This window comes from Amblyraja radiata, chromosome 4 (genome assembly GCF_010909765.2).
Source record: "Amblyraja radiata isolate CabotCenter1 chromosome 4, sAmbRad1.1.pri, whole genome shotgun sequence".
NCBI classification, from domain to species: domain Eukaryota; kingdom Metazoa; phylum Chordata; class Chondrichthyes; order Rajiformes; family Rajidae; genus Amblyraja; species Amblyraja radiata.
In genome coordinates, this window is record NC_045959.1 from 80,119,228 (window position 1) to 80,143,520 (window position 24,293).

The 24,293-nt window shown below is 45.4% G+C and overlaps 1 protein-coding gene across 1 annotated transcript in view; it reads right to left on the reverse strand.

Moving 5' to 3' along the window:
• Positions 1 to 24,293, reverse strand: part of armc1 (armadillo repeat containing 1) — a 38,389-nt gene that overhangs the window by 10,661 nt on the left and 3,435 nt on the right. The window contains exons 3-4 of the mRNA XM_033019798.1: positions 8,801 to 8,892; positions 7,117 to 7,300 (exon numbers count right to left, since the gene is read on the reverse strand). Coding sequence (XP_032875689.1) covers positions 7,117 to 7,300; positions 8,801 to 8,892 — 276 coding nt within the window. The remainder of the gene's footprint in view (positions 1 to 7,116; positions 7,301 to 8,800; positions 8,893 to 24,293) is intronic.

Below are 24,293 nucleotides of genomic sequence, written 5' to 3' on the forward strand. Positions count from 1 at the left end.
GCGAATGGCATGTTGGCCGTTATAACAAGAGGAATCGAATATAGGAGCAAAGAGGTCCTTCTCCAGTTGTACAGAGCCCTAGTGTGACCACACCTGGCGTATTGTGTGCAGTTTTGGTCCCCTAATTTGAGGAAGCACATTCTTGCTATTGAGGGAGTGCAACGTAGGTTTACAAGGTTAATTCCCGGGATTGCGGGACTGTCATATGTTGAGAGAATGGAGCAGCTGGGCTTGTACACTCTGGAGTTTAGAAGGATGAGAGGTTATCTCATTGAAATATATAAGCTTGTTAAGGGCTTGGACATGCTAGAGGCAGGAAACATGTTCCCGATGTTGGGGGAGTTCAGAACCAGGGGCCACAGTTTAAGAATAAGGAGTAAGCCATTTAGAACAGAGACGAGGAAACACTTTTTCTCACAGAGGTGGAATTCTCTGCCTCAGGTGGAGGCCGGTTCTCTGGATGCTTTCAAGAGAGAGCTAGATAGGGCTCTTAAAAATAGCGGAGTCAGGGGATATGGGGAGAAGGCAGGAACGAGGTGCTGATTGGGATGATCAGCCAGGATCACATTGAATGGCGGTGCTGGCTCGAAGGGCCAAATGGCCTACTCCTGCACCTATTGTCTATTGAAATGAGAGATATAGACGGAGATGCTCACTTATCCATTTTGACTATCTCTATTAAATCTATTTAATCAATTCTCTTTTTTTCTTTTAAAAGTGAAAAAGGAGAAAAGGGAATTAAAACAGAAAAATAAACAAGCAAAGGAGGGATGAATGAAAAAGACAAAAGGCTCCATTTACTTTGCTAACCATGACGGCATGTTTCAGGAAGAATAAAGACATCCCAGAGGCACCTATGTGGAAAGTCTCATGATTGGAGTAAATGCTGAGGAATTGGTAAAAAGGAATAGAATCCTTGCAAGTGGTACGACAGCTTGAAGAGTGGTTGAGCTCATCTGTGGATTCTTCATGGAAAATTGTCGTTAACAGAGCAAAATTGGTACCATTCCTTGGCAGTTTAAATGGTACTTCTCGACATGCAACTTCGAATAAATACCTGAGAATTCATTATTTTATCGCTGAATATGTGGTGGCAAGTCAGCATACAGGAGAGGGTGATAGAACATTTGGTTGATGTGGTACCACCTCACCCATAACATCAACAAAAGCAAGGAGCTAATCACTGACTTCAACTGAGAAATTTCCTAACATTTCAGATTGCTAGTCCTGGGCTAAGAAAGGTACCCGTTCGTTATCCAACGATGATATGTGCAGCAAAATCTATGGCCTAATCTTAGATCAGGATATACTATGAAAATGACCAATTGTTTATTTAAATATGCCGTAGAAGAACAGGCAGTAAAGGAATTTATGCATGCCAATGGATTTGCTGCAAAACTAATCAAGTAAAAATGAGTTATTTTCTTGGGTAAAAAAAAACTACATCACTGCACATCTCTCTTACACACAACAAGTTTTCTTCCCACGTCTTATTTGGGGTGTGATGCTCCATTATACAGAAGTCTTCCACACAGGCTGACATTCCTGACAAATGCTCCCAGTTTCACAAGTATATGGCATGCTACAGTCAAGAGATCCTGGTCTATTAATTATAATCAATCACTTATTAACAAAGACAAAATCTCTTGTTAATGTAAACCAAAACTTCAATCATATCCAGTTGGCAAAAATGACACTTGGACACTTTGATACAAAAATAAAGCACAGAAACAGGCACTTGAGCCCAATTCAGCCACCAATGAAGAAGCTAGTCCCATTTGCCTATATTAGACCTATATCCTTCAAATCCTTTCCTACTCATTACCTGTTAAAATTATTTAATCAAACCACAAGGAGGTCTCATTTTATATATGATTCAGGAAGATTAACATAGAAAACATGATGCTGTTGGGGGATAAAGACTATACAATTATAGAAACATAGAAAATAGGTGCAGGAGTAGGCCATTCGGCTGATCATCCAACTCAGTACCCGCCTTCTCTCCATACCCCCTGATCCCTCCAGCCACAAGGGCCACATCTAACTCCCTCTTAAATATAGCCAATGAACTGGCCTCAACTACCTTCTGTGGCAGAGTTCCAGAGATTCACCACTCTCTGCGTGAAAAATGTTTTTCTGATCTGGGTTCCAAAGGATTTTCCTCAGATTTGGAGACCAAAACTGTACGCAATACTCCAGGTGTGGTCTCACCAAGACCATGTACAACTGCAGCAGAACCTCCCTGCTCCTATACTCAAATCCTTTTGCTATGAATGCCAACATACCATTCGCTTTCTTTACTGCCTGCTGCACCTGCATGCCTACTTTCAATGACTGGTGTACCATGACACCCAGGTCTCGTTGCATCTCCCCTTTTCCTAATCGGCTACCATTTAAATAATAGTCAGCTTTCCTGTTTTTGCCACCAAAGTGGATAACCTCACATTTATCCACATTATACTGCATCTGCCATGCATTTGCCCACTCACCCGGCCTATCCAAGTCACCTTGCAGCCTCCTAGCATCCTCCTCACAGCTAACACTGCCCCCCCAGCTTCGTGTCATCCGCAAACTTGGAGATGTTGCAATCAATTCTCTCGTCCAAATCACTAATATATATTGTAAATAGCTGGGGTCCCAGCACTGAGCCTTGCGGTACCCCACTAGTCACTGCCTGCCATTGTGAAAAGGACCCGGTTACTCCTACTCTTTGCTTCCTGTTTGCCAGCCAGTTCTCTATCCACATCAATACTGAACCAATACCGTGTGCTTTAAGTTTGTATACTAATCTCTTAGAAACACAGAAACATAGAAATTAGGTGCAGGAGTAGGCCATTCGGCCCTTCGAGCCTGCACCGCCATTCAATATGATCATGGCTGATCATCCAACTCAGTATCCTGTACCTGCCTTCTCTCCATACCCTCTGATCCCCTTAGCCACAAGGGCCACATCTAACTCCCTCTTAAATATAGCCAATGAACTGGCCTCAACTACCCTCTGTGGCAGAGAGTTCCAGAGATTCACCACTCTCTGTGTGAAAAAAGTTTTTCTCATCTCGGTTTTAAAGGATTTCCCCCTTATCCTTCGCTGTGACCCCTTGACCTGGACTTCCTCAACATCGGGAACAATCTTCCTGTCCAACCCCTTAAGCATTTTGTAAGTTTCTATAAGATCCCCTCTCAATCACCTAAATTCTAGAGAGTATAAACCAAGTCTATCCAGTCTTTCTTCATAAGACAGTCCTGACATCCCAGGAATCAGTCTGGTGAACCTTCTCTGCACTCCCTCTATGGCAATAATGTCCTTCCTCAGATTTGGAGACCAAAACTGTACGCAATACTCCAGGTGTGGTCTCACCAAGACCTTGTACAACTGTAGTAGAACCTCCCTGCTCCTATACTCAAATCCTTTTGCTATGAAAGCTAACATATGTGGGACCTTGTCGAAAGCCTTCTGAAAGTCCAGATATAACACATCCACTGGTTCTCCCCTATCCACTCTACTAGTTACATCCTTGAAAAAGTCTATAATATTCGTCAGACATGATTTACCTTTCGTAAATCCATGCTGACTTTGTCCAATGATTTCACCACTTTCCAAATGTGCTGCTATCCCATCTTTAATAACTGACTCTAGCAGTTTCCCCACTACCGATGTTAGACCAACTGGTCTGTAATTCCCCGTTTTCTCTCTCCCTCCCTTTTTAAAAAGTGGGGTTACATTAGCTACCCTCCAATCCTCAGGAACTACTCCAGAATCTAAAGAGTTTTGAAAAATTATCACTAATGCATCCACTATTTCTGGAGCTACTTCCTTAAGTACTCTGGTATGCAGCCTATCTGGCCCTGGGGATTTATCGGCCTTTAACCCATTCAATTTACCTAACACCACTTCCCGGCTAACCTGGATTTCACTCAGTTCCTCCATCTCATTTGACCCGCTGTCCCCTGCCATTTTCGGCAGATTATTTATGTCTTCCTTGGTGAAGACGGAACCAAAGTAGTTATTCAATTGGTCCGCCATGTCCTTGTTCCCCATGATCAATTCACCTGTTTCTGACTGCAAGGGACCTACATTTGTTTTTACTAATCTCTTTCTCTTCACATATCTATAAAAACTTTTGCAGTCAGTTTTTATGTTCCCTGCCAGTTTTCTTTCATAATCTATTTTCCCTTTCCTAAGCCCTTTCTCCTCCTCTGCTGGTCTCTGAATTTCTCCCAGTCCTCTGGTAGGCTGCTTTTTCTGGCTAATTTGTACGCTTCATCTTTTGCTTTGATACTATCCCTGATTTCCCTTATTATCCACGGATGCACTACCTTCCCTGATTTATTATTTTGCCAAACTGGGATGAACAATTGTTGTAGTTCATCCATGCAGTCTTTAAATGCCTTCCATTGCATATCCACCATCAACCCTTTAAGAGTTAATTGCCAGTCAATCTTGGCCAATTCACATCTCATACCCTCAAAGTTACCTTTCATTAAGTTCAGGACCCTTGTTTCTGAATTAACAATGTCACTCTCCATCCTAATGAAGAACTCAACCATATTATGGTCGCTCTTGCCCAAGGGGCCACGCACAACAAGACTGTTAACTAACCCTTCCTCATTACTCAGTACCCAGTCTAGAATAGCCTGCTCTCTCGTTGGTTCCTCTACATGTTGGTTTAGAAAACTATCCCGCATACATTCCAAGAAATCCTCTTCCTCAGTGAATTTGATTCACCCAATCTATATGTAGATTGAAGTCACCCATTATAACTGTTTTACCTTTGTTGCACACATTTCTAATTTCCTGTTTGATGCCATCCCCAACTTCACTACTACTGTTAGGTGGCCTGTACACAACACCCACTAGCGTTTTCTGCCCCTTAGTGTTTCGCAGCTCTACCCATATCAATTCCACATCCTCCAAGCTAATGTCCTTCCTTTCCATTGCGTTAATCTCCTCTCTAACCAGCAACGCTACCCCACCTCCTTTTCCTTTCTGTCTATCCCTCCTGAATATTGAATATCCCTGGATGTTCAGCTCCCAGCCTTGGTCACCCTGGAGCCATGTCTCCGTGATCCCAACTAAATCATAATCATTAATAGCTATCTGCACATTCAACTCATCCACCTTATTACGAATGCTCCTTGCATTGAGACACAAAGCCTTCAGGCTTGTTTTTACAATGCTCTTACCCCTTACACAATTATGTTGAAAAGTGGCCCTTTTTGATTTTTGCCCTGGATTTGTCTGCCTGCCACTTTTACTTTTCACCTTGCTACCTATTGCTTCTACCCCCATTTTACACCCCTCTGTCACTCTGCTCACACATTTAAGTACCCCACCACCTCTTATTATCTGTTTATTATTGTTTTCTTCTTTCCCCCCTACATGTTCGGTCTGAGTGCTTCCCTTCTCTGCCTCCTGTCTCACACACTGTCCACTAGCTTTCTCTATTTGGGTCCCTCCCCCCAACCGTTCTAGTTTAAAGTCTCCGCATTCCATTCATGCAATTTAAGAGACATACAAATCAAAAAGCAAGCCTCGAGAACATTGATCACATAACACCCACTTCAAATAGTTAGGGTACAACTGTAGTTTGTTTCCCATTAGTCATCAACAGAGCCTTTTAAAAGGAAAGTACGATTTGGTCTTTTGAATCACCAGGCCCAAAACTAAATCAAACATTCAAATTCAGTGGGGCAAATTGGATGCAGTTCCCAGCTACAAAAGATAGAGACAGGACAAATGGAATAAAGATGCCATTCTGTCAGTGGGAGATTCCCTCAGTACTAAAAAAAGAGAATGGGTAAGAACACTAAAATGTGCAAATATTTCTACCGTCCATTTAAAAATAAACATTTGAATGCAAATAGGAGGAGGAGCCATCTTGGGGAACGGCTGCTAACGAGCAGCCGTCCATTTAATTCATTTTTTTTAAAAGTTTTTAGTAAGTCTTGTTCTTCGTTTGTTGGAGAAATGGACTTCTTATTGTGGGGGGAAGGAGGTAACCTTACTTCTAGGTCCCTACCTGGTCGGTGAGGCAGCTTTTTTCTCCGGGCTGCCCGTCGACCCGTCCTCGTGGCCTACCAGCGGGCGTGGAGCGCCGTTTCCTGGCGTGGGACCGCCCAGCACCTCGGCTTCGTTGGCGGCACAGCGCTGGAGCGCTATCGTGGAGCGGAGCGGGCGATGCCTTGCCTGGGTCGCCGCGCTGGAGCTCCGGTGAGCTGTGACCGCCGAGATCAACACCTGCGGGTCTGCGGAGCGGAGCGGGCGGCGCCGACCTTAACATCGGGAGCCTGGGAGCTCCAACCCGGCGCGGCCCTGTCGGCTTCGGAAGCCGACAATCCCCTGCTAGGAAGCGGCCGTTCCAGGTGGCCCAGCCGCTGTGAGGACTCTCCCGACGCCGGGGCAACACCACCCGGCCAGAACGGCCAGGAACATCGGGCCTCCGTAGAGGCAATAGCGGTGGCCTCAATAGGCCTGGCTTTGGGTGAACTGGGGATGGGGACTGGACATTGTGCCTTCCCCTACAGTGGTATCCACTGTGGGGGGATGATTTTTCTGTGTGTAAGTTAACATGTTAGTCTGTGTCCAAGATGGCTGTCGGAAGGGAGAGTGGACGCTGGCGCGCTTTAGCTGCCGCTGCTCTCTCTTCACATTGTGTTTTTTGATTTTGTGTCTTTGGAACGATTTCTATCTTTAATTTGTGTATTGATGATGTCCTTATTATTTATTTTTCTCCGACTTTTTGTTTTTTTTCTCTTCTGTTAACTTTTGTAAGGTGTCCTTGGGTGTCCAGAAAGGCACCAGCAAATAAAATGCATTATTATTATTATTATTATTAAATATATTGGGAAACCAAAGTAAAACTGGAGCAACCATTTTCAATGTCAATATATGCTTCATTTTTGACATAATTCTAAAATATGTCACATTACCTTAAAGAAAATCTTTGGAAGCCATAATTTGAGAAATATGGATCTAACTTTATGCAGTAAAATGCTTATGTCTTCACCTAAAGAAGCTGGTTAGAACCATTCACTGATCCAAAATGTATGACCAGCTTAAAAAGATGCATTTCCAAAGTAAACCAAGAACATGAATTGTTAACACCAATGTCTTACCGAATCATCCAAACCATCTATTTGCAGGGTAACTGTTTTTGCACGTTTGTTAGTACTTCCCAGAAAAAATTGTGGTTTGCGCCTATGCGAGTTATAATCTGTGTGGTCTTCCTCGCTGCTTGAAGACTGTAAAATTTCATAGACTTCATTTGCTAAGTTCTTAGTTTCACCAGGTGTTGTTGTCCTAGATTTAAAAAAAAAATTGTGCTTTTATAATTCAGAAATGTGTGTTCAATGCAACAAAAAATCTATTACATTTTAAATTTGATATATAACAGCACAGCACATGAATGGGCCCTTCAGCTCACAATTTGTGTGCCTTCCACCACAGTGATGAATGCTGTGGTGGATGTTTATGTTAAATTTTTATTGTGCTTTTGTGTGTGCTCTTTATCATTGTATCGCTGCTGACATATCCATTTTACTTGCACTTTTTGTATTGTATTGTATTGTATTTGTGCCGAACACAATGCCAAGTTAAACTGTTCTCATCTGCCAGTATATGGCCCATATCCCTCTATTCCCTACACTTCCACGTGCTTATCTAAAAGCCTCTTAAATTCCACTATCGTATCTGCCAACATCACCACCATTGAAGATGGGAGATAATTTGATTTTTAAAAGTGCTTATATTCAATTGCTACATTTATTGCACCTCCAAGTCGGGCATGTTCTCCGCATAGTAGTTGTTAGGTAGGAATGCACAAATCCTAGTAACGAATGTTAAGCACATAAGACTTCAGAAATTGATTTGAATCATGAGTGAATTATGTACTTCCCCCAATTTGACAGCATTAAATCACTCGTGGCTTCACAGATGTGAAACTCAAGCTGATACTTGGCAGCAAGTTAGCTAATAGTGGATTCTCAAGAGGATGTAAACATTTACCATACACGTCAGCAGCGAGCACAGGTGGATCGCTCTGCCAACAAATTGACTTAACATTGTTAATATTTCTACTCAATTTATTTTAACATATCAAATATTGCAAAATGTTCGTTGAGCAAAATATCGACATTAAAACACATTTTCATGTCTTACACATATCAGAAATTAGGTCCTTGACAACACCATTCAGAAGTCTTTTAGAAGAACAACGTCAAAATATAGAGATAGATACAAAATGCTGGAGTAACTCAGCGGGACAGTCAGCATCTCTGGATAGAAGGAATGGGTGACGTTTCGGGTCACCCTTCTTCATACTGAGCCAGGGGAGAAGGAGATAAGGAAGTGTAAGGTGTGAAAACAAGACATCAAAGGGGACGAAGCTCAAGGAAAATGGAGAATTGATCAATTAGCTAGGTGACAACAAAGCATACAGCGATATAATTTAATCAGGGGGCAGTCAGACTGGTCAGAGAACTAGGAAAGGGAGGGGGCGATGGAGAGAGAGGGAAAGCAAGGGTTACTTGAAGTTAGAGGAGTCAATATTCATACTGCTGGGGTGTAAACTGCCCAAGCAAAATATGAGGCGCTGTTCCTCCATTTTTGTGCTGGGTCTCACTGACAGTAGAGGTGGCCCAGGACAGAAAGGTCAGTATGGGAATGGGACGGGGAGTTAAGGTGTTTGCAAACCGAGGGATCAGGGAGGTTTAGGCAGACTGAGCGGAAGTGAATTCAGAGACTTGGAATAAGCATAACTCATCTTTCAGCTACAGAAACAATTCAATACCATAGACTTACTTTTGGGTTACATTTTGTAAACTCAACATCATGCCTAATTCACTTCTCATTTTCTCCCTGTTGGATCGACATTCTGCTAGGTATCGCAGAGCCTAAGATGCAAATGAAAAAGAAAAATAAGCAGCTGGCCATTGCCTTCACAATATGAAAATAGCAAAATCTGCAGGTAACAAGTCAAGAAATCAGTATATCTAGAGCGCAATCTTTCTATATATTTTATTTTATCGATATACAGGTGCACAACCTTTTATCCGAAAGCCTTGGGACCAGACACTTTTCGTAATTCGGAATTTTTCGGCTTTCGGATTGGAAGATTTTTAGCATAGATTTTAACGGCTGGCTCAGTGGTAGAGTGCTCGGCTCATATCCGCAAGGTCGCGAGTTTGCGCCTCGATCCCGGCAGTTACTCAATCGCGAGTTTGAGTCTTCAATGTAGTTTTTTCTTGCAGAATAGGCGAGAATAGGGAGGGTTAGGCTGGGATCATTCTCTGCGAGATGATCTTAGTGCGGGAGACAAGTGTAGGAGAGGTGTACTGACTGTGTGGGCAGAACTTTGGAAGTGATTGCCCACCATTCTCAAAAGCCGCTGTGTTTCCCTGTCCCTCCAGCTCCAGAGGAATCCGCTCCCCGATGGGCTGTTACGGCGACAAGTGGCAGTTCGCCCACAGCCCGAGCTGCGCCACCCCAAGGACAAGACGTACCTTGCACACCATCAGCTTCTGCCCCTACGGGGAGCGTGTTCCTCTGGAGTTGGAGTGGGGCTGGGCTGGAGTTGCTGATCTGGGATCTCCGTGCTTGCAGTGGGCCTGGGGGTCGGTGTCCCGATGAGGGGGCGCAGCTCGGGCTGTGGGCGAACTGCCACTTGTCGCCGTAGCGGCCCATCGGGGAGCGGCTTCTGGTGGTCCTGACGTCTCTCAGCTCCTGTCCAGGGGGGTGGCCGGAGACGTCAGGACCAACAGGAACCCGCTCCCCGATGGGCCGCTACAGCGACAAGTGGCAATTCGCCCACAGCCCGAGCTGCGCCCCCTCATCCGCAACCCGGGTTCCTCTGGAGTTGGAGCGGGGCTGAGCTAGATCTGCTGCTGGCTGTGAGTCTCTGGGATCTCCGTGCTTGCAGTCGTTGTCCCGTTGGTCCTGACGTCTCCGGTCATCCCCCTGGACTGGAGCTGAGACTGGGAACTGTACCGCCCTTGCCCTCTCCCTCTGCAACTGTAAACAACCCCACAGTTCCCAGTCTCAGCTCCTGTACAGGGGGGTGGCCGGAGACGTCACAGCCCGAGCTGCGCCCCCTCATCCGCAACCCCAAGACGTACCTTGCACACCATCAGCTTCTGTCCCTACGGGAAGCGTGTTCCTCTGGAGTTGGAACGGGGCTGGGCTGCTGCTGGCTGTGGGTCTCTGGGATCTCCGTGCTTGCAGTGGGCCTGGGGATCGGTGTCCCGTTGGTCCTGACGTCTCCGGTGACTGGCACTATCCTGCTGGCATCGCCGACGTGAAGACAGTGCAAAGCCCCCGCACCGGTGCAATGGGCGGGGAGTTGGAGAGGGGAGGGAAGGGGTCACACACATGGCCGGGAAGCAGAGGGGTGTAGGTGAGGTGAAACTGAAGGGAGCGACAATCTGCTGCTGCCTGCCCGCTGAGTTTAAAAGTTCCCACGCAAGACTCACGCACTGTTGGCTGATGCCAGTGTAAATGGAGTTGCAGTAATCGAGGCGGGAGGAGATAAATGTGTGGATGATCTTTTCGAGGTCGTCAAACTGGAGGAATTGTTTTATTTTAGCTATCGTCCGAAGCTGGAAGAAGCTAGCTTTTACCACGGCATTGACTTGTTTGTCAAATTTCAATGCTGTCAAATTTCACGCCAAGGTTTTTGACGTGAGGCTTGAGTAATGGGGTAAGGCTTCCAAGGCTGCCTGCTATCATTTTGATTGAGTCCGAGGGGCCGAGAAGGATGACCTCAGACATACTTTTGTTTAATTGGAGGAAGTTCTGGGCCATGCAACACTTTATATCCTCGAGGCAGTGGATAAGGTTAAGTAGATTTGATCGGTTGTTGGTCTTCAGGGGTACATGATACAAAACGGTACATGATAGCGCTACCATTTTTGACCCACCATACTCGGCATTGTCCAGGGATGTGCAGTACCAAGTTCCGTTCGGATAGATGTTATATTTTACAAGTTATTGACATTTTAAACTTCACAAAAACCACTTTTCCACTTGCTCTGCCCGTCAGCCACGTTCGACTTCATAATGAGATCACAACGGGACCGTCCCCTGCGCAGTTGGCCCGCCGCCATCTTGCAATCGACTTTCACATCACAATGTTTTTTTTCTTGCCTGGCCTCACAATGGAGACTTGCCTGGCCTCACAATGGAGACCCAACGGCTCCATGGGTAAGTTTCATTCTACTTTACAAGCGCCTCCACAGGTCCTCTACTCACTTTATTAACTTTAACAATTTCAGCAGGCAGTGCGGGTTTGTCAACCGTGCATGCGCAGTTTGATTAAACATTGTGTTGGGGAAGCGGGCCCAACGGGTCTGCACTAGGTTTAGTATAAAATTGAAAAGGAAGCACCTATATGACAATTCAGTTGAGATGTTGAGATCAAAAACACAATCAGCTTTTAACAGTATATTGCAACACCAATAATATTACTGAAGAACAATGTAAATTAAAATCCTGGTTTTAAATCAAACATGTACCAATAACGATTTTTAGCTAATAATATATTGTTTCACATTTACATTTTCAAAATGGTGGAAACATCACATCATCATGCATCAAAAGTAGATTTCCCAGATTATTAGTTAAAGCGGTATTTACAATGTTCTGCTGCAAAACCACATTAAAAGCTGCACAAGAGGCCACATTTCACTCTTTGTCCATGAAAAATCAATACAACTCATCCACTTTCCACATAGCCCTGCAATTTTATTCTTCCAAATATTTCCTCTCGGATGATCTTTGCTTTTTTTACTAATCAATAAATTAATGGTTATGAAGTCTGCCATCAAAAACACGTTCTAAATTGCGTAGATCTCTCCTTCCAAATAAACTGGCAGTGGAGTAATATCTTAGCATTTTGAATGGATTGACTAACCAATGAAGATATAGTTGGTATATGTGGGCCATTAAATTAACAAATTGTAACTGGCAAGGTACAACGATTACCGATGGGCTCCACTATATATAATCAACACTACATAAATTCCCTTCATCTGAGAGCAATTGTTTCACGACACAGATGATCAAATCACGAGGTGGGGTTGAATTCCCAGAAATCTGTGGGTATCGTGACTTAATATAAAATTAACACACAAAAAGAAAGTTTCTTCCATGTCTCAGATTTTTTGGAACTGATGGAAATTCCTCAAGGGTGAATTTCTGTCACCCAAACTACTGTAAAACAAGGGGGGCATCTGTTTTTTCCATAAAGCAGGGGGGCCACTAAAAAAGTTAGTTGCAAGGAGGATACAGATTGAAAAAGGATAAAGAGCAATAGAACATTTAGCAGATGACATGCAGTAAATAAATGTCTGACCACTCTGGCAGGAGTAAAGCAAAATACAAAGGACAGTGTATTATGGGGAGTTGACATGAGATTATAAAGACCACTATCATCCCAGTGGCAAAGCAAAGTAAGGTAACATGTCCCAATGACAACCATTCTGTGGCTTCGACATCCATCATCATGAAGTGCTTCAAGAAACTGGTGGCGCACATTAACTTCAGCCTCCCAGCCAGCCTTGATCCACTGCAGTTTGCTTATCATCACAACAGGTCCATAGCTGACGCCATCTTCCTGGCCCTACACTCGATTTTGGAACATCTCCAAGTTTGCGGATTACGCAAAGCTGGGTGGCAGGGCAAGTTGCGAGGAGGATGCTATGAGGCTGCAAGGTAACTAGGATAGGTTGGGTGAGTGGGCAGATGCAGTATAATGTGGATAAATGTGAGGTTATCCACTTTGGTGGCAAGAACAGGCAGGCAGATTATTATCTGAATGGTGTCAGATTAGGAAAAGGGGAGGTGCAATGAGACCTGGGTGTGGTTGTACATCAGTCACTGAAAGTAAGCATGCAGGTACAGCAGGCAGTGAAGAAAGTTAATGGCATGTTGGCCTTCATTACGAGAGGATTTGAGTTAAGTAGCAAGGAGGTCCTACAGCAGTTGTATAGGGCTCTGGTGAGAGCGCACCTGGATTATTGTGTGCAATTTTGATCTCCTAATTTGAGGGAGGACATTCTTGCTATTGAGGGAGTGCAGCGTAGGTTCACCAGTTTAAGTCCCAGGTTGGCGGGACTGACATATGATGAAAGAAGGGATCGATTGAGTTCGAAGGGATCGAAAGAAGGCACCGTAAAATGGCAGCCTCACCAACAGTCTGTCTCATCCTTTTCTTCTTTTGTTGTTTTTAGTTTGTTGTTAAATATATGTTTTAGTGTATCTTTAGTTTTGGATTAGGTGGGGGTGGGGCGGAAACTTTTTTTTATCCCTTTCCTCGACGGAGATGCAACTTTTTCCGTATAGTATCTCTGTCCGCACTGTGACCTAACATCGTGAAACTGGCCGTCCCTTTGCTGGGGTTCGACTTCGGGAGCTCCAACCGCGGGAGCCTGCGGACTTAACATCGTTAAGCTCGCGGTCCCTTGGTTAGGGATCAACTTCTGAAGCTCCAACCGCAGGAGCTTCGACCGCCCGGATCGCGGGACCGTCGATCGCCCCGACGCGGGAGCTTCGATCGCCGTGACTGCGGATGGTACGACTGCCCCGACCACGGAAGAAAAGGAGGGAAGAAGATAATACGTTATTGCCTTCCATCACAGTGCGCTGTGGTGGATGTTTATGTTAATTTTTATGTAGTTCTGTGTCTTGTTGCTTTTTTGGTATGACTGTATGGCATATCAAATTCTTTGTATGTTTTTACATACTTGGCTAATAAATTAATTACAATATTCACTGGAACTTAGAAGGATGAGAGGATATCTTATAGAAACATATAATATTCTTAAGGCTAGACCCAGGAAAATGTTCCCAATGTTGGGAGAATGCAGAACCAGGGGTCACAGTTAAAGAATAAGGGGTAGGCAGGGCACGAAATTAGCGGTTGCCCGGGTGCCACTGACCACCCAAAGTGCCGCCGGGCAACCTAAACACCGAGTCATTTTGCCCGACTTGACACGCAGATTCTGGTTGATACCGAAGATAAGACACAAAAAACTAGAGTAACTCAGTGGGTCAGGCAGCATCTCTGGAGAAAAGGAACGTGACGTTTTGTGTCGGCGACGGCTGTAATGTGTGGGAAAGATACTAAGTGTGGCGTGACGGAGGGTCGGAGCGAATGACAGGCCCCGAACAGCAGCAGCAGCAGCAACGTCAGCTCCATATCCTCCTCCTACTGCACCGCTCCTTCCTGTTGGCTGGCGGAGGAGGGGAGGCGGTGGCGAGGAGATCCCGGGGGGGAGGGTGGGGGCTGTGGGAGGGGGCGGCGGCAGGGGACACACGTCCCCCCTTGTTTTAAGAGGTCCCAACCCGAGCCTCCCCCCATGCCCGGGGGTGGCCAGAGACGTCGGGAGCGGTGCCCCCAGGCCCACAGCCAGCGCAGAGAAGCAGCGCTAAACCCAGCTCAACTTTGCCTGTCCCGCCAGGTTACCCCTGCCTGGATTTACGGGAAATATGTCATCAGTCCAGGCATGACCAGGCGAGACAGGCAGAGTTGAGCTGCATTTAGCGCCGGATTGAGCCTCCGAAGCCGCGCGCGCGTGTGTGTGCGTGCTCATGCATGCGCGGCCGCCAAGATATTGTGTCCCCTGGTCCCCTCCATATTTTGATAGCAATTTCCGTGCCTGCCAGCCAAGGCAGTAATGATGCCGGTGTTGTCCGAGGAGAGCTGACCTTCCTTCCCATCTCCTCTGCCCCTTCCTCTCTCTCTATCTCTCTCGTACGCCCCCCTCCACCCCCCTTATCCTGAGACCCCTCTTCTCCATCCCGCACTGATCCCCATTCCTGCCTCTATTCAGTCCTCACTGACATCCCGTGTGCTCCCCTCCTCATCTACTCCCCCCCCCCTCATCTATTCATCCTGCACTGATCTCCCTATCCACCTTGCATTGATTATCCTGCCATTCCCCAGCAATCCTACATTGGTCCTCCAATTGATCCTGTACTGACCCCCCTTCCCATCCATCCTGCACTGCTCCCCCCCCAGCCATCCTGCACAGATCCCCCCCATTCAACCCGTCATCCCCCGCGCTCTCCCCACACAATTTTACCTACTCCAACCAACACGCACTAATTCCCCTGCCTCAATCCATCCATTCCGCACCGATTGCCTTCTCAACCCCCCTACCGCCATCTATCCATCCTGCACTGATTCACTCATCCCCCCCCCTCCCAACCCGATTGTGCTGGAAATGTCTTCAGAGCGAACATTGACTATGTTTGATAAAGGAATGCAATCAACTGTGTTTTATAGTATCAAAGCGAAGGATGATGCGTACAAATTAGCCAGAAAAAGCAGCATACCGGAGGACTGGGAGAAATTCAGAGACCAGCAGAGGAGGACAAAGGGCTTAATTAGGAAAGGAAAAATAGATTATGAAAGAAAACTGGCAGGGAACATAAAAACTGACTGCAAAAGTTTTTATAGATATGTGAAAAGAAAGAGATTAGTTAAAACAAATATAGGTCCCTTGCAGTCAGAAACGGGTGAGTTGATCATGGGGAACAAGGATATGGCGGACCAATTGAATAACTACTTTGGTTCCGTCTTCACTGAGGAAGACATAAATAATCTGCCGGAAATAGCAGGGGACCGCGGGTCAAAGGAGTTGGAGGAATTGAGTGAAATCCAGGTTAGCCGGGAAGTGGTGTTGGGTAAATTGAATGGATTAAAGGCCGATAAATCACCAGGGCCAGATAGGCTGCATCCCAGAGTACTTAAGGAAGTAGCTCCAGAAATAGTGGATGCATTAGTAATAATCTTTCAAAACTCTTTAGATTCTGGAGTAGTTCCTGAGGATTGGCGGGTAGCAAACGTAACCCCACTTTTTAAGAAGGGAGGGAGAGAGAAAACGGGGAATTACAGACCAGTTAGTCTAACATCGGTAGTGGGGAAACTGCTAGAGTCAGTTATTAAAGATGGGATAGCAGCACATTTGGAAAGTGGTGAAATCATTGGACAAAGTCAGCATGGATTTACAAAAGGTAAATCATGTCTGACGAATCTTATAGAATTTTTCGAGGATGTAACTAGTAGCGTGGATAGGGGAGAACCAGTGGATGTGGTGTATCTGGACTTCCAGAAGGCTTTCGACAAGGTCCCACATAAGAGATTAGTTTACAAACTTAAAGCACACGGCATTGGGGGTTCAGTATTGATGTGGATAGAGAACTGGCTGGCAAACAGGAAGCAAAGAGTAGGAGTAAACGGGTCCTTTTCACAATGGCAGGCAGTGACTAGTGGGGTACCGCAAGGCTCAGTGCTGGGACCCCAGCTATTTACAATATATATTAATGATCTGGATGAGGGAATTGAAGGCAATATCTCCAAGTTTGCGGATGACACTAAGCTGGGGGGCAGTGTTAGCTGTGAGGAGGATGCTAGGAGACTGCAAGGTGACTTGGATAGGCTGGGTGAGTGGGCAAATGTTTGGCAGATGCAGTATAATGTGGATAAATGTGAGGTTATCCATTTTGGTGGCAAAAACAGGAAAGCAGACTATTATCTAAATGGTGGCCGACTAGGAAAAGGGGAGATGCAGCGAGACCTGGGTGTCATGGTACACCAGTCATTGAAAGTGGGCATGCAGGTGCAGCAGGCAGTGAAGAAAGCGAATGGTATGTTAGCTTTCATAGCAAAAGGATTTGAGTATAGGAGCAGGGAGGTTCTACTGCAGTTGTACAGGGTCTTGGTGAGACCACACCTGGAGTATTGCATACAGTTTTGGTCTCCAAATCTGAGGAAGGACATTATTGCCATAGAGGGAGTGCAGAGAAGGTTCACCAGACTGATTCCTGGGATGTCAGGACTGTCTTATGAAGAAAGACTGGATAGACTTGGTTTATACTCTCTAGAATTTAAGAGATTGAGAGGGGATCTTATAGAAACTTACAAAATTCTTAAGGGGTTGGACAGGCTAGATGCAGGAAGATTGCTCCCGATGTTGGGGAAGTCCAGGATAAGGGGTCACAGCTTAAGGATAAGGGGGAAATCCTTTAAAACCGAGATGAGAAGAACTTTTTTCACACAGAGAGTGGTGAATCTCTGGAACTCCCTGCCACAGAGGGTAGTCGAGGCCAGTTCATTGGCTATATTTAAGAGGGAGTTAGATGTGGCCCTTGTGGCTAAGGGGATCAGAGGGTATGGAGAGAAGGCAGGTACGGGATACTGAGTTGGATGATCAGCCATGATCATATTGAATGGCGGTGCAGGCTCGAAGGGCCGAATGGCCTACTCCTGCACCTAATTTCTATGTTTCTATGTTTTAATTCCCAATGTTATTATTTGTTTTAATCCATAAAGATGGATTAATTAAATTGTGAACACGTGAAACATTAAAACCGCAGTGTTCGATTGTCAGTGCTACCGTTGACACGTTATTACAGAATTCATTTTTAACGGCAAATCAATGCTCTTAATATGGAGTATCAGTACTGTAGTCATTTAATGAGCAACATTCACAACTATACGTTGGATTTATCCAGGTTTTACTTCTACAGTCAGTCTATACATCACAAATTTGGTCAGGAGATATTTCAGTTGAAATTTTAACGTTAATTCTGAAGTGGGAATGATCGAAAAAGCGGTTATCAACAAATTTTTTTTCGTTTGTTGCTTACATACTGGGGATCTTCATTGCTATTCACAACACATACATCTAATCTGAATCTATGGAGCGAAGGAAACAGACTCTGAAGAAGGGTTTCGACCCGAAACGTTGCCTATTTCCTTCGCTCCATAGATGCTGCTGCACCCGCTGAGTTTCTCCAGTTTTTTTGTGTACCTTCGATTTTCCAGCATCTGCAGTTCCTTCTTGAACATCTAATCTGAATGTCCGGTAATGTGGCATCTTGACACCTTTAAATATATTACCAAAAGAACATTTGCTGCATTTATGTCCTATGGCCATCTCTTGTTAGTTAGTGTAATGTTTAACCTATCAGATGGGTATAGTCAGTTTTAACAGCTATTATCATAAAATGCCTTTAGAAAATTTCTTGCAACCTGTATATTTTGTTGTGGATAAATTATGTGGGAAGCGAGGGTGTTTCTGTACCAATAGCAATAACGACCCATGCTATGGCAATGTCATGATAATTTTCGGTCCTTCACAGAAAACATGCTTGCATCAATCTGCATGGTTAAGCATATATGTTGTCATGGTCCAGGATTTATTGACACAAGTTGACTATACGCTGAATAATCCAACCACAAGAAATAATAAAAATTGCATAAATTGCAACGTGTAAAAAGAGTTGAGATACTGTATTATAATTTTGCTGCATGTCATTGTGGTATATATCATGTCTTGATTGGTGAATATGTTTAGTTTGTGACTTTATTTGATGCAGAAATAATATGTGAATGCTTCATTGAGCATAACTCCGACTGGTAACTACGCACTTCGTCCGAGCACATTATCGCACGCGTCATGCAAGCCATCTTAAATGACCACCTAAACTGTCATTTGGCAGCCTAAAAAGCTGCCAAGGTTGCCCGACAGGCAACGGAGAAAAAAAAGTTAAGTGAGAGCCCTGGTAGATTATTTAGGACTGAGATGAGGAAAAACGTCTTCACCCAGAGAGTTGTGAATCTATGGAATTCTCTGCCACAGAAGGCAGTGGAGGACAATTCACTAGATGTTTTCAAGAGAGAGTTAGATATAGCTCTGAAGTATGAAGAAGGATCTCGACCCGAAACGTCACCCATACCTTCTCTCCAGAGATGCTGCCTGTCCCGCTGAGTTACTCCAGCATTTTGTGTCTACCTTAGATATAGTTTTTAGGGCAAAGGAATCAAGGGATATGGTGAGAAAGCAGGAACGTGGTATGATTTTGAATGATCAGCCACAATCATATTGAATGGCGGTGTTGGCTCGGAGGGCCGAATGGCAGACTCCTGCACCTATTTTCTATGTTTCTAACACTTAGACAACAACACCTATATTAGACTCCCATTGATCAACTATAGCTCTGCAATCAACATCATAAAGCCGACCAAAATCTCCAAACTCCCAGACCCAACAATCACCATCCCCCTCTGCCATTGGTCCACAGACCACAATCTGTGAGGATTGGTGATAATACCGCCCCCACAATCATTTTTAACAGTGGTTACCCGCATGGATACTTTCTTAGTCCCCTACTATACTTTCCATACACTCACAAATGAGTGGCAAAATTTTGCTCTAACTCCATCTACAAGTTTGCAAATGACACCACTGTGGTGGGCTGGATCACAAACAATGAAGAGAACTTAGTAATATGTTGTCAGATCAATAACCTCTCCCTCAATGTCAGCAGGACGAAGGAACTATCCATCGACTTCAGGAAGCATGGTGGAGTAAATGTTTCAATCAGCATTAATGGTGATAGTTGAAATGGCTGAGAGGTTCAAGATCCTTGGTGTTAATATTTCCAATGATTTGTCATGGACCAAGCAGTCTGACATGACAGCCAAGAAAGCATACCAACACTTCTACTTCCTAAGGAGACGGAGGAAATTTAGCATGCCTCCAATGACTTTACAAAGATTTACAGATGCATCATAGAAAGCATACATCATGTTGCATCACAGTTTAGTTTGGGTGCAGCTGCAATAAACTGTGTTGAATTGAAGATGCATCTCAGACCATCACACAGACCAGACTTCTCGTCATTGACACAATTTCTACTTCATTCCGTCTCAGAAAAGTCAACATAATCAAAGGATTGTCCCACCCTAGTCATTCCTTCTTCTCTTTACTCCCATCTGGCAGAAGGTGCAGAAGCTTAAAAGTGTGCAACAGCTTCTTCCTTTCTTATCAGGATTCTGATCGGTCCTTCCATAGGATCCCATAAGCTGAAGAAGAGTCCAGATCCTATATGTCACTTGTCCATGTTATCCAGATGCTGCCCAACCCGCTGATTACTCCACCACTTTTTGTGTTTTTGGAAACCAGCATCTGCATTTTCTTGTTGCTACATTCTCAGCTCAGATATTGTCCAATTCATCTCTACCACATTGAACTTTGTCCATGGAACTAATGTGCAACAACGATAAGAACTATACTTTATTTATGCTCTGTATCTTCCCCTTTGCTCTCTCCATTGTACTTTAGTTTGACGATTGGATTTATGTATGGTATTATCTGATCTGTTTGTATAACATGCAAAACAAAGAGGCAGTCACAGTGCCTCTGTACACGTGACAATAATAAACCCAAGCCTGTGCCCTTGTCAAGAACTTTTACTCTCTTCTCTCCACATTAATGTTTCGATGGGAAATTTTCTTCCATATCAAATTTTTAGGTGGTGACTTCTGCAAGGGCAAAATTCTGCTACCCAAATGGCCATAAAACAAGGGTGATCTGAATTGATAAATGGCGAAACTACAGTAAGCTGTAGCAGACTAATTCAGATACTCTTGTACATTAAACAAAGTTAGCCTGCAGATGCTACATGCAATCATGGTGGCAAAACATTGGATTGTCTCCATCAAGAACTACTTATTTCTCATATAAAAGCCGCAAATGCTACAAACATTCATCAAAACAAGCAGCAAAGAAACAAAGTCAATGTTTGGTGTCAAGGACCTTATGCCAAAGTGAAAAGGTGCAAATTCACTGGCACTTCAGGATCGTGCACCTCAACGTTCAATTTCTTTCTCCAATAGGATTTCTCTCTGTCTCTTTTACAGTGTTCATCTTTCCTCCTTCGCAGCACACATCCAGTTCTGTAAAAAGGTTCAAAATGAACTGTCAACTGTTCTTCTGCCCACTGACACTGCCAATCTGCTGACGACTTCCAGCAATTTCTCTTTTTGCTTCAGACTCTAGCATCTGCAATTGTTTGGTTTACTCCAAATACTTATTTCTAATGGAATATATTTTATTACATATGCATGGAATGTATTTCTAGCCTTTGCATATACTCTGACCTTAGAAGCAAGCCCAGCAGCAGGTCAGGCTGATCATATCCTCCACTCTCAGAAAGAAAAAAAAGGAAGCTGTGTCAATATCACAGATGGATGACTGAAAGAGACAGAGAAATCAAATTACCTTAAGCTATAGAATTCAATTTCAGGTCTAGAAAAGTGCAATGTGCCAGGACAGAAAATGCAGTGCTATTCCCAAACCTTATGTTGGGCCTACTGGAAACATAGAAAATAGGTGCAGGAGTAGGCCATTCGGCCCTTCGAGCCTGCACCGCCATTCAATATGATCATGGCTGATCATCCAACTCAGTATCCTGTACCTGCCTTCTCTCCATACCCCCTGATCCCTTTAGACACAAGGGCCACATCTAACTCCCTCTTAAATATAGCCAATGAACTGGCCTCAACTACCTTCCGTGGCAGAGAATTCCAGAGATTCACCACTCTCTGTGTGAAAAATGTTTTTCTCATCTCGGTCCTAAAAGACTTCCCCCTCATCCTTAAACTGCGACTCCTTGTTCTGGACTTCCCCAACATTGGGAACAATCTTCCTGCATCTAGCCTGTCCAATCCCTTAAGAATTTTGTACGTTTCTATAAGATCCCCCCTCAATCTTCTAAATTCTAACAAGTACAAGCCGAGTCTATCCAGTCTTTCTTCATATGAAAGTCCTGCCATCCCAGGAATCAGTCTGGTGAACCTTCTCTGTACTCTATGGCAAGAATGTCTTTCCTCAGATTAGGAGACCAAAACTGTAGACAATACTCCAGGTGTGGTCTCACCAAGACCCTGTACAACTGCAGTAGAACCTCCCTGCTCCTATACTTAAATCCTTTTGCTATGAATGCTAACATACCATTCGCTTTGTTCACTGCCAGCTGCACCTGCATACTACTTTCAATGTGGCCACGCGCCAACTCTCGGACACCTCCTCCTACTTACCCCTGGACTATGACACCACTGACGAGCACCAGGCCACCATCTCTAGCACCATCACCGACTTCATCAACTCCCACGCCCTGCCCAACCGAGCCTCCAACCTCATCGTTCCCCAGCCCCGCACGGCCCGATTTTACCTTCTCCCCAAAATCCACAAACCTGACTCTCCCGGTAGACCCATTGTCTCTGCCTGTTCGTGCCCCACCGAACTCATCTCCACATACCTTGACTCCATCCTATCCCCCTTGGTTAAATCCCTTCCTACCTATGTTCAAGACACTTCAGACACTCTCCGCCGCCTCCGCGCATTCCATTCTCTAGGCCCTCACCCCCTCATCTTCACCATGGACGTTCAGTCACTCTACACCTCCATCCCCCACCAGGATGGTCTCAAAGCCCTCCAGTTCTTCCTCGACCAGAGAAGCAACCTATACCCAGCCACTAACACTCTCCTCCGCCTAGTTACCCTCAATAACTTCACGTTTGACTCTTCCCATTTCCTCCAAAAATAAGGCGTAGCTATGGGCACACACATGGGCCCCAGCTACGTCTGCCTCTTTGTCGGGTACGTCGAACAATCCTTGTTCAATACGTACCAGGGCCCCATCCCCGACCTCTACCTCCGTTACATCGACGAGCTTTGGTGCCACCTCCTGCACCCACACACAACTGGCTGACTTCATCCACTTCACCACCAACTTCCATCCGGCACTCAAATACACCTGGACTATTTTCGAGACTTCCTTACCATTCCTGGACCTCACTATCTCCATCGCAGGTGATAGACTTCTGACCGACATCCACTATAAACCCACTGACTCCCATGGCTATCTGGACTACACTTCTTCCCACCCTGCTTCCTGTAAGGACTCCATCCCCTACTCCCAATTCCTCCGTCTACGCTGCATCTGCTCCCAGGATGAGGTGTTCCAAACCAGGGCATCTGAAATGTCCTCATTCTTCAGGGAACAGGGGTTCCCCTCCTCCACCATAGATGAGGCTCGCACCAGGGTCTCTTCCATACCCCGCAACACTGCTCTCTCTCCCCATCCCCGCACTCGCAACAAGTAAGAGTCCCCCTAGTCCTCACCTTTCACCCCACCAGCCGTCACATACAACAAGTATTCCTCCGTCAGTTTCGCCACCTACAACGTGACCCCACCACTCGCCACATCTTCCCATCTCCCCCCATGTCTGCCTTCCGCAAAGACCGCTCCCTCCGCAACTCCCTTGTCAATTCTTCCCTTCCCTCCCACCCCCTCCCCGGGCATTTTCCGTTGCAACCGCAAGAAATGCAACACCTGTCCCATTACCTCCCCCCTCGACTCCATTCAAGGACCCAAGCAGTCGTTCCAGGTGCGACAGAGGTTCACCTGTATCTCCTCCAACCTCATCTACTGCATCCGCTGCTCTAGATGTCAGCTGATCTACATCGGTGAGACTAAGCGGAGGTCGGGCGATCGTTTAGCCGAACACCTCCGCTCGGTCCGCAAGAACCTACCTGACCTCCCGGTGGCTCAGCACTTCAACTCCCCCTCCCATTCCCTACCATACCCCGTCCGACCTCTCTGTCCTGGGTCTCCTCCATGGCCAGAGTGAGCAACACCGGAAACTGGAGGAACAGCACCTCATATTCCGCTTGGGGAGTCTGCATCCTGCGGGCATGAACATTGAATTCTCCCAATTTTGTTAGCCCTTGCTGTCTCCTCCCCTCCCTCAGACCTCGGGCTGTCTCCTCCCATCCCTCAGCCCTAGGGCTCCTCCTCCTCCTTTTTCCTTCCTTCTCCCCGCCACACCCTATCAGTCTGAAGAAGGGTTTCGGCCCGAAACGTTGCCTATTTCCTTCGCTCCATAGATGCTGCTGCACCCGCTGAGTTTCTCCAGCATTTTTGTGTACCTGCCTACTTTCAATGACTGGTGTACCATGACACGCAGGTCTCTTTGCATCTCCCCTTTTCCTAATCGGCCACCATTCAGGTAATAGTTTACTTTCCTGTTTTTGCCACTAAAGTGGATAACCTCACATTTATCCACATTATACTGCATCTGCCATGCATTTGCCCACTAACCCAACCTATCCAAGTCACCTTGCAGCCTCCTAGCATCCTCCTCACAGCTAACACTGCCCCCCAGCTTCGTGTCATCCGCAAACTTGGAGATGTTGCATTCAATTCCCTCGTCCAAATCATTAATATATTGTAAATAGCTGGGGTCCCAGCACCGAGCCTTGTGGTACCCCACTAGTCACTGCCTGCCATTCTGAAAAGGACCCGTTACTCCTACTCTTTGCTTCCACGGATGCACTACCTTCCCTGATTTATTCTTTTGCCAAACTGGGATGAACAATTTTTGTAGTTCAACCACGCAGTCTTTAAATGACTTCCATTGCCAACCCTTTAAGAATCAATTGCT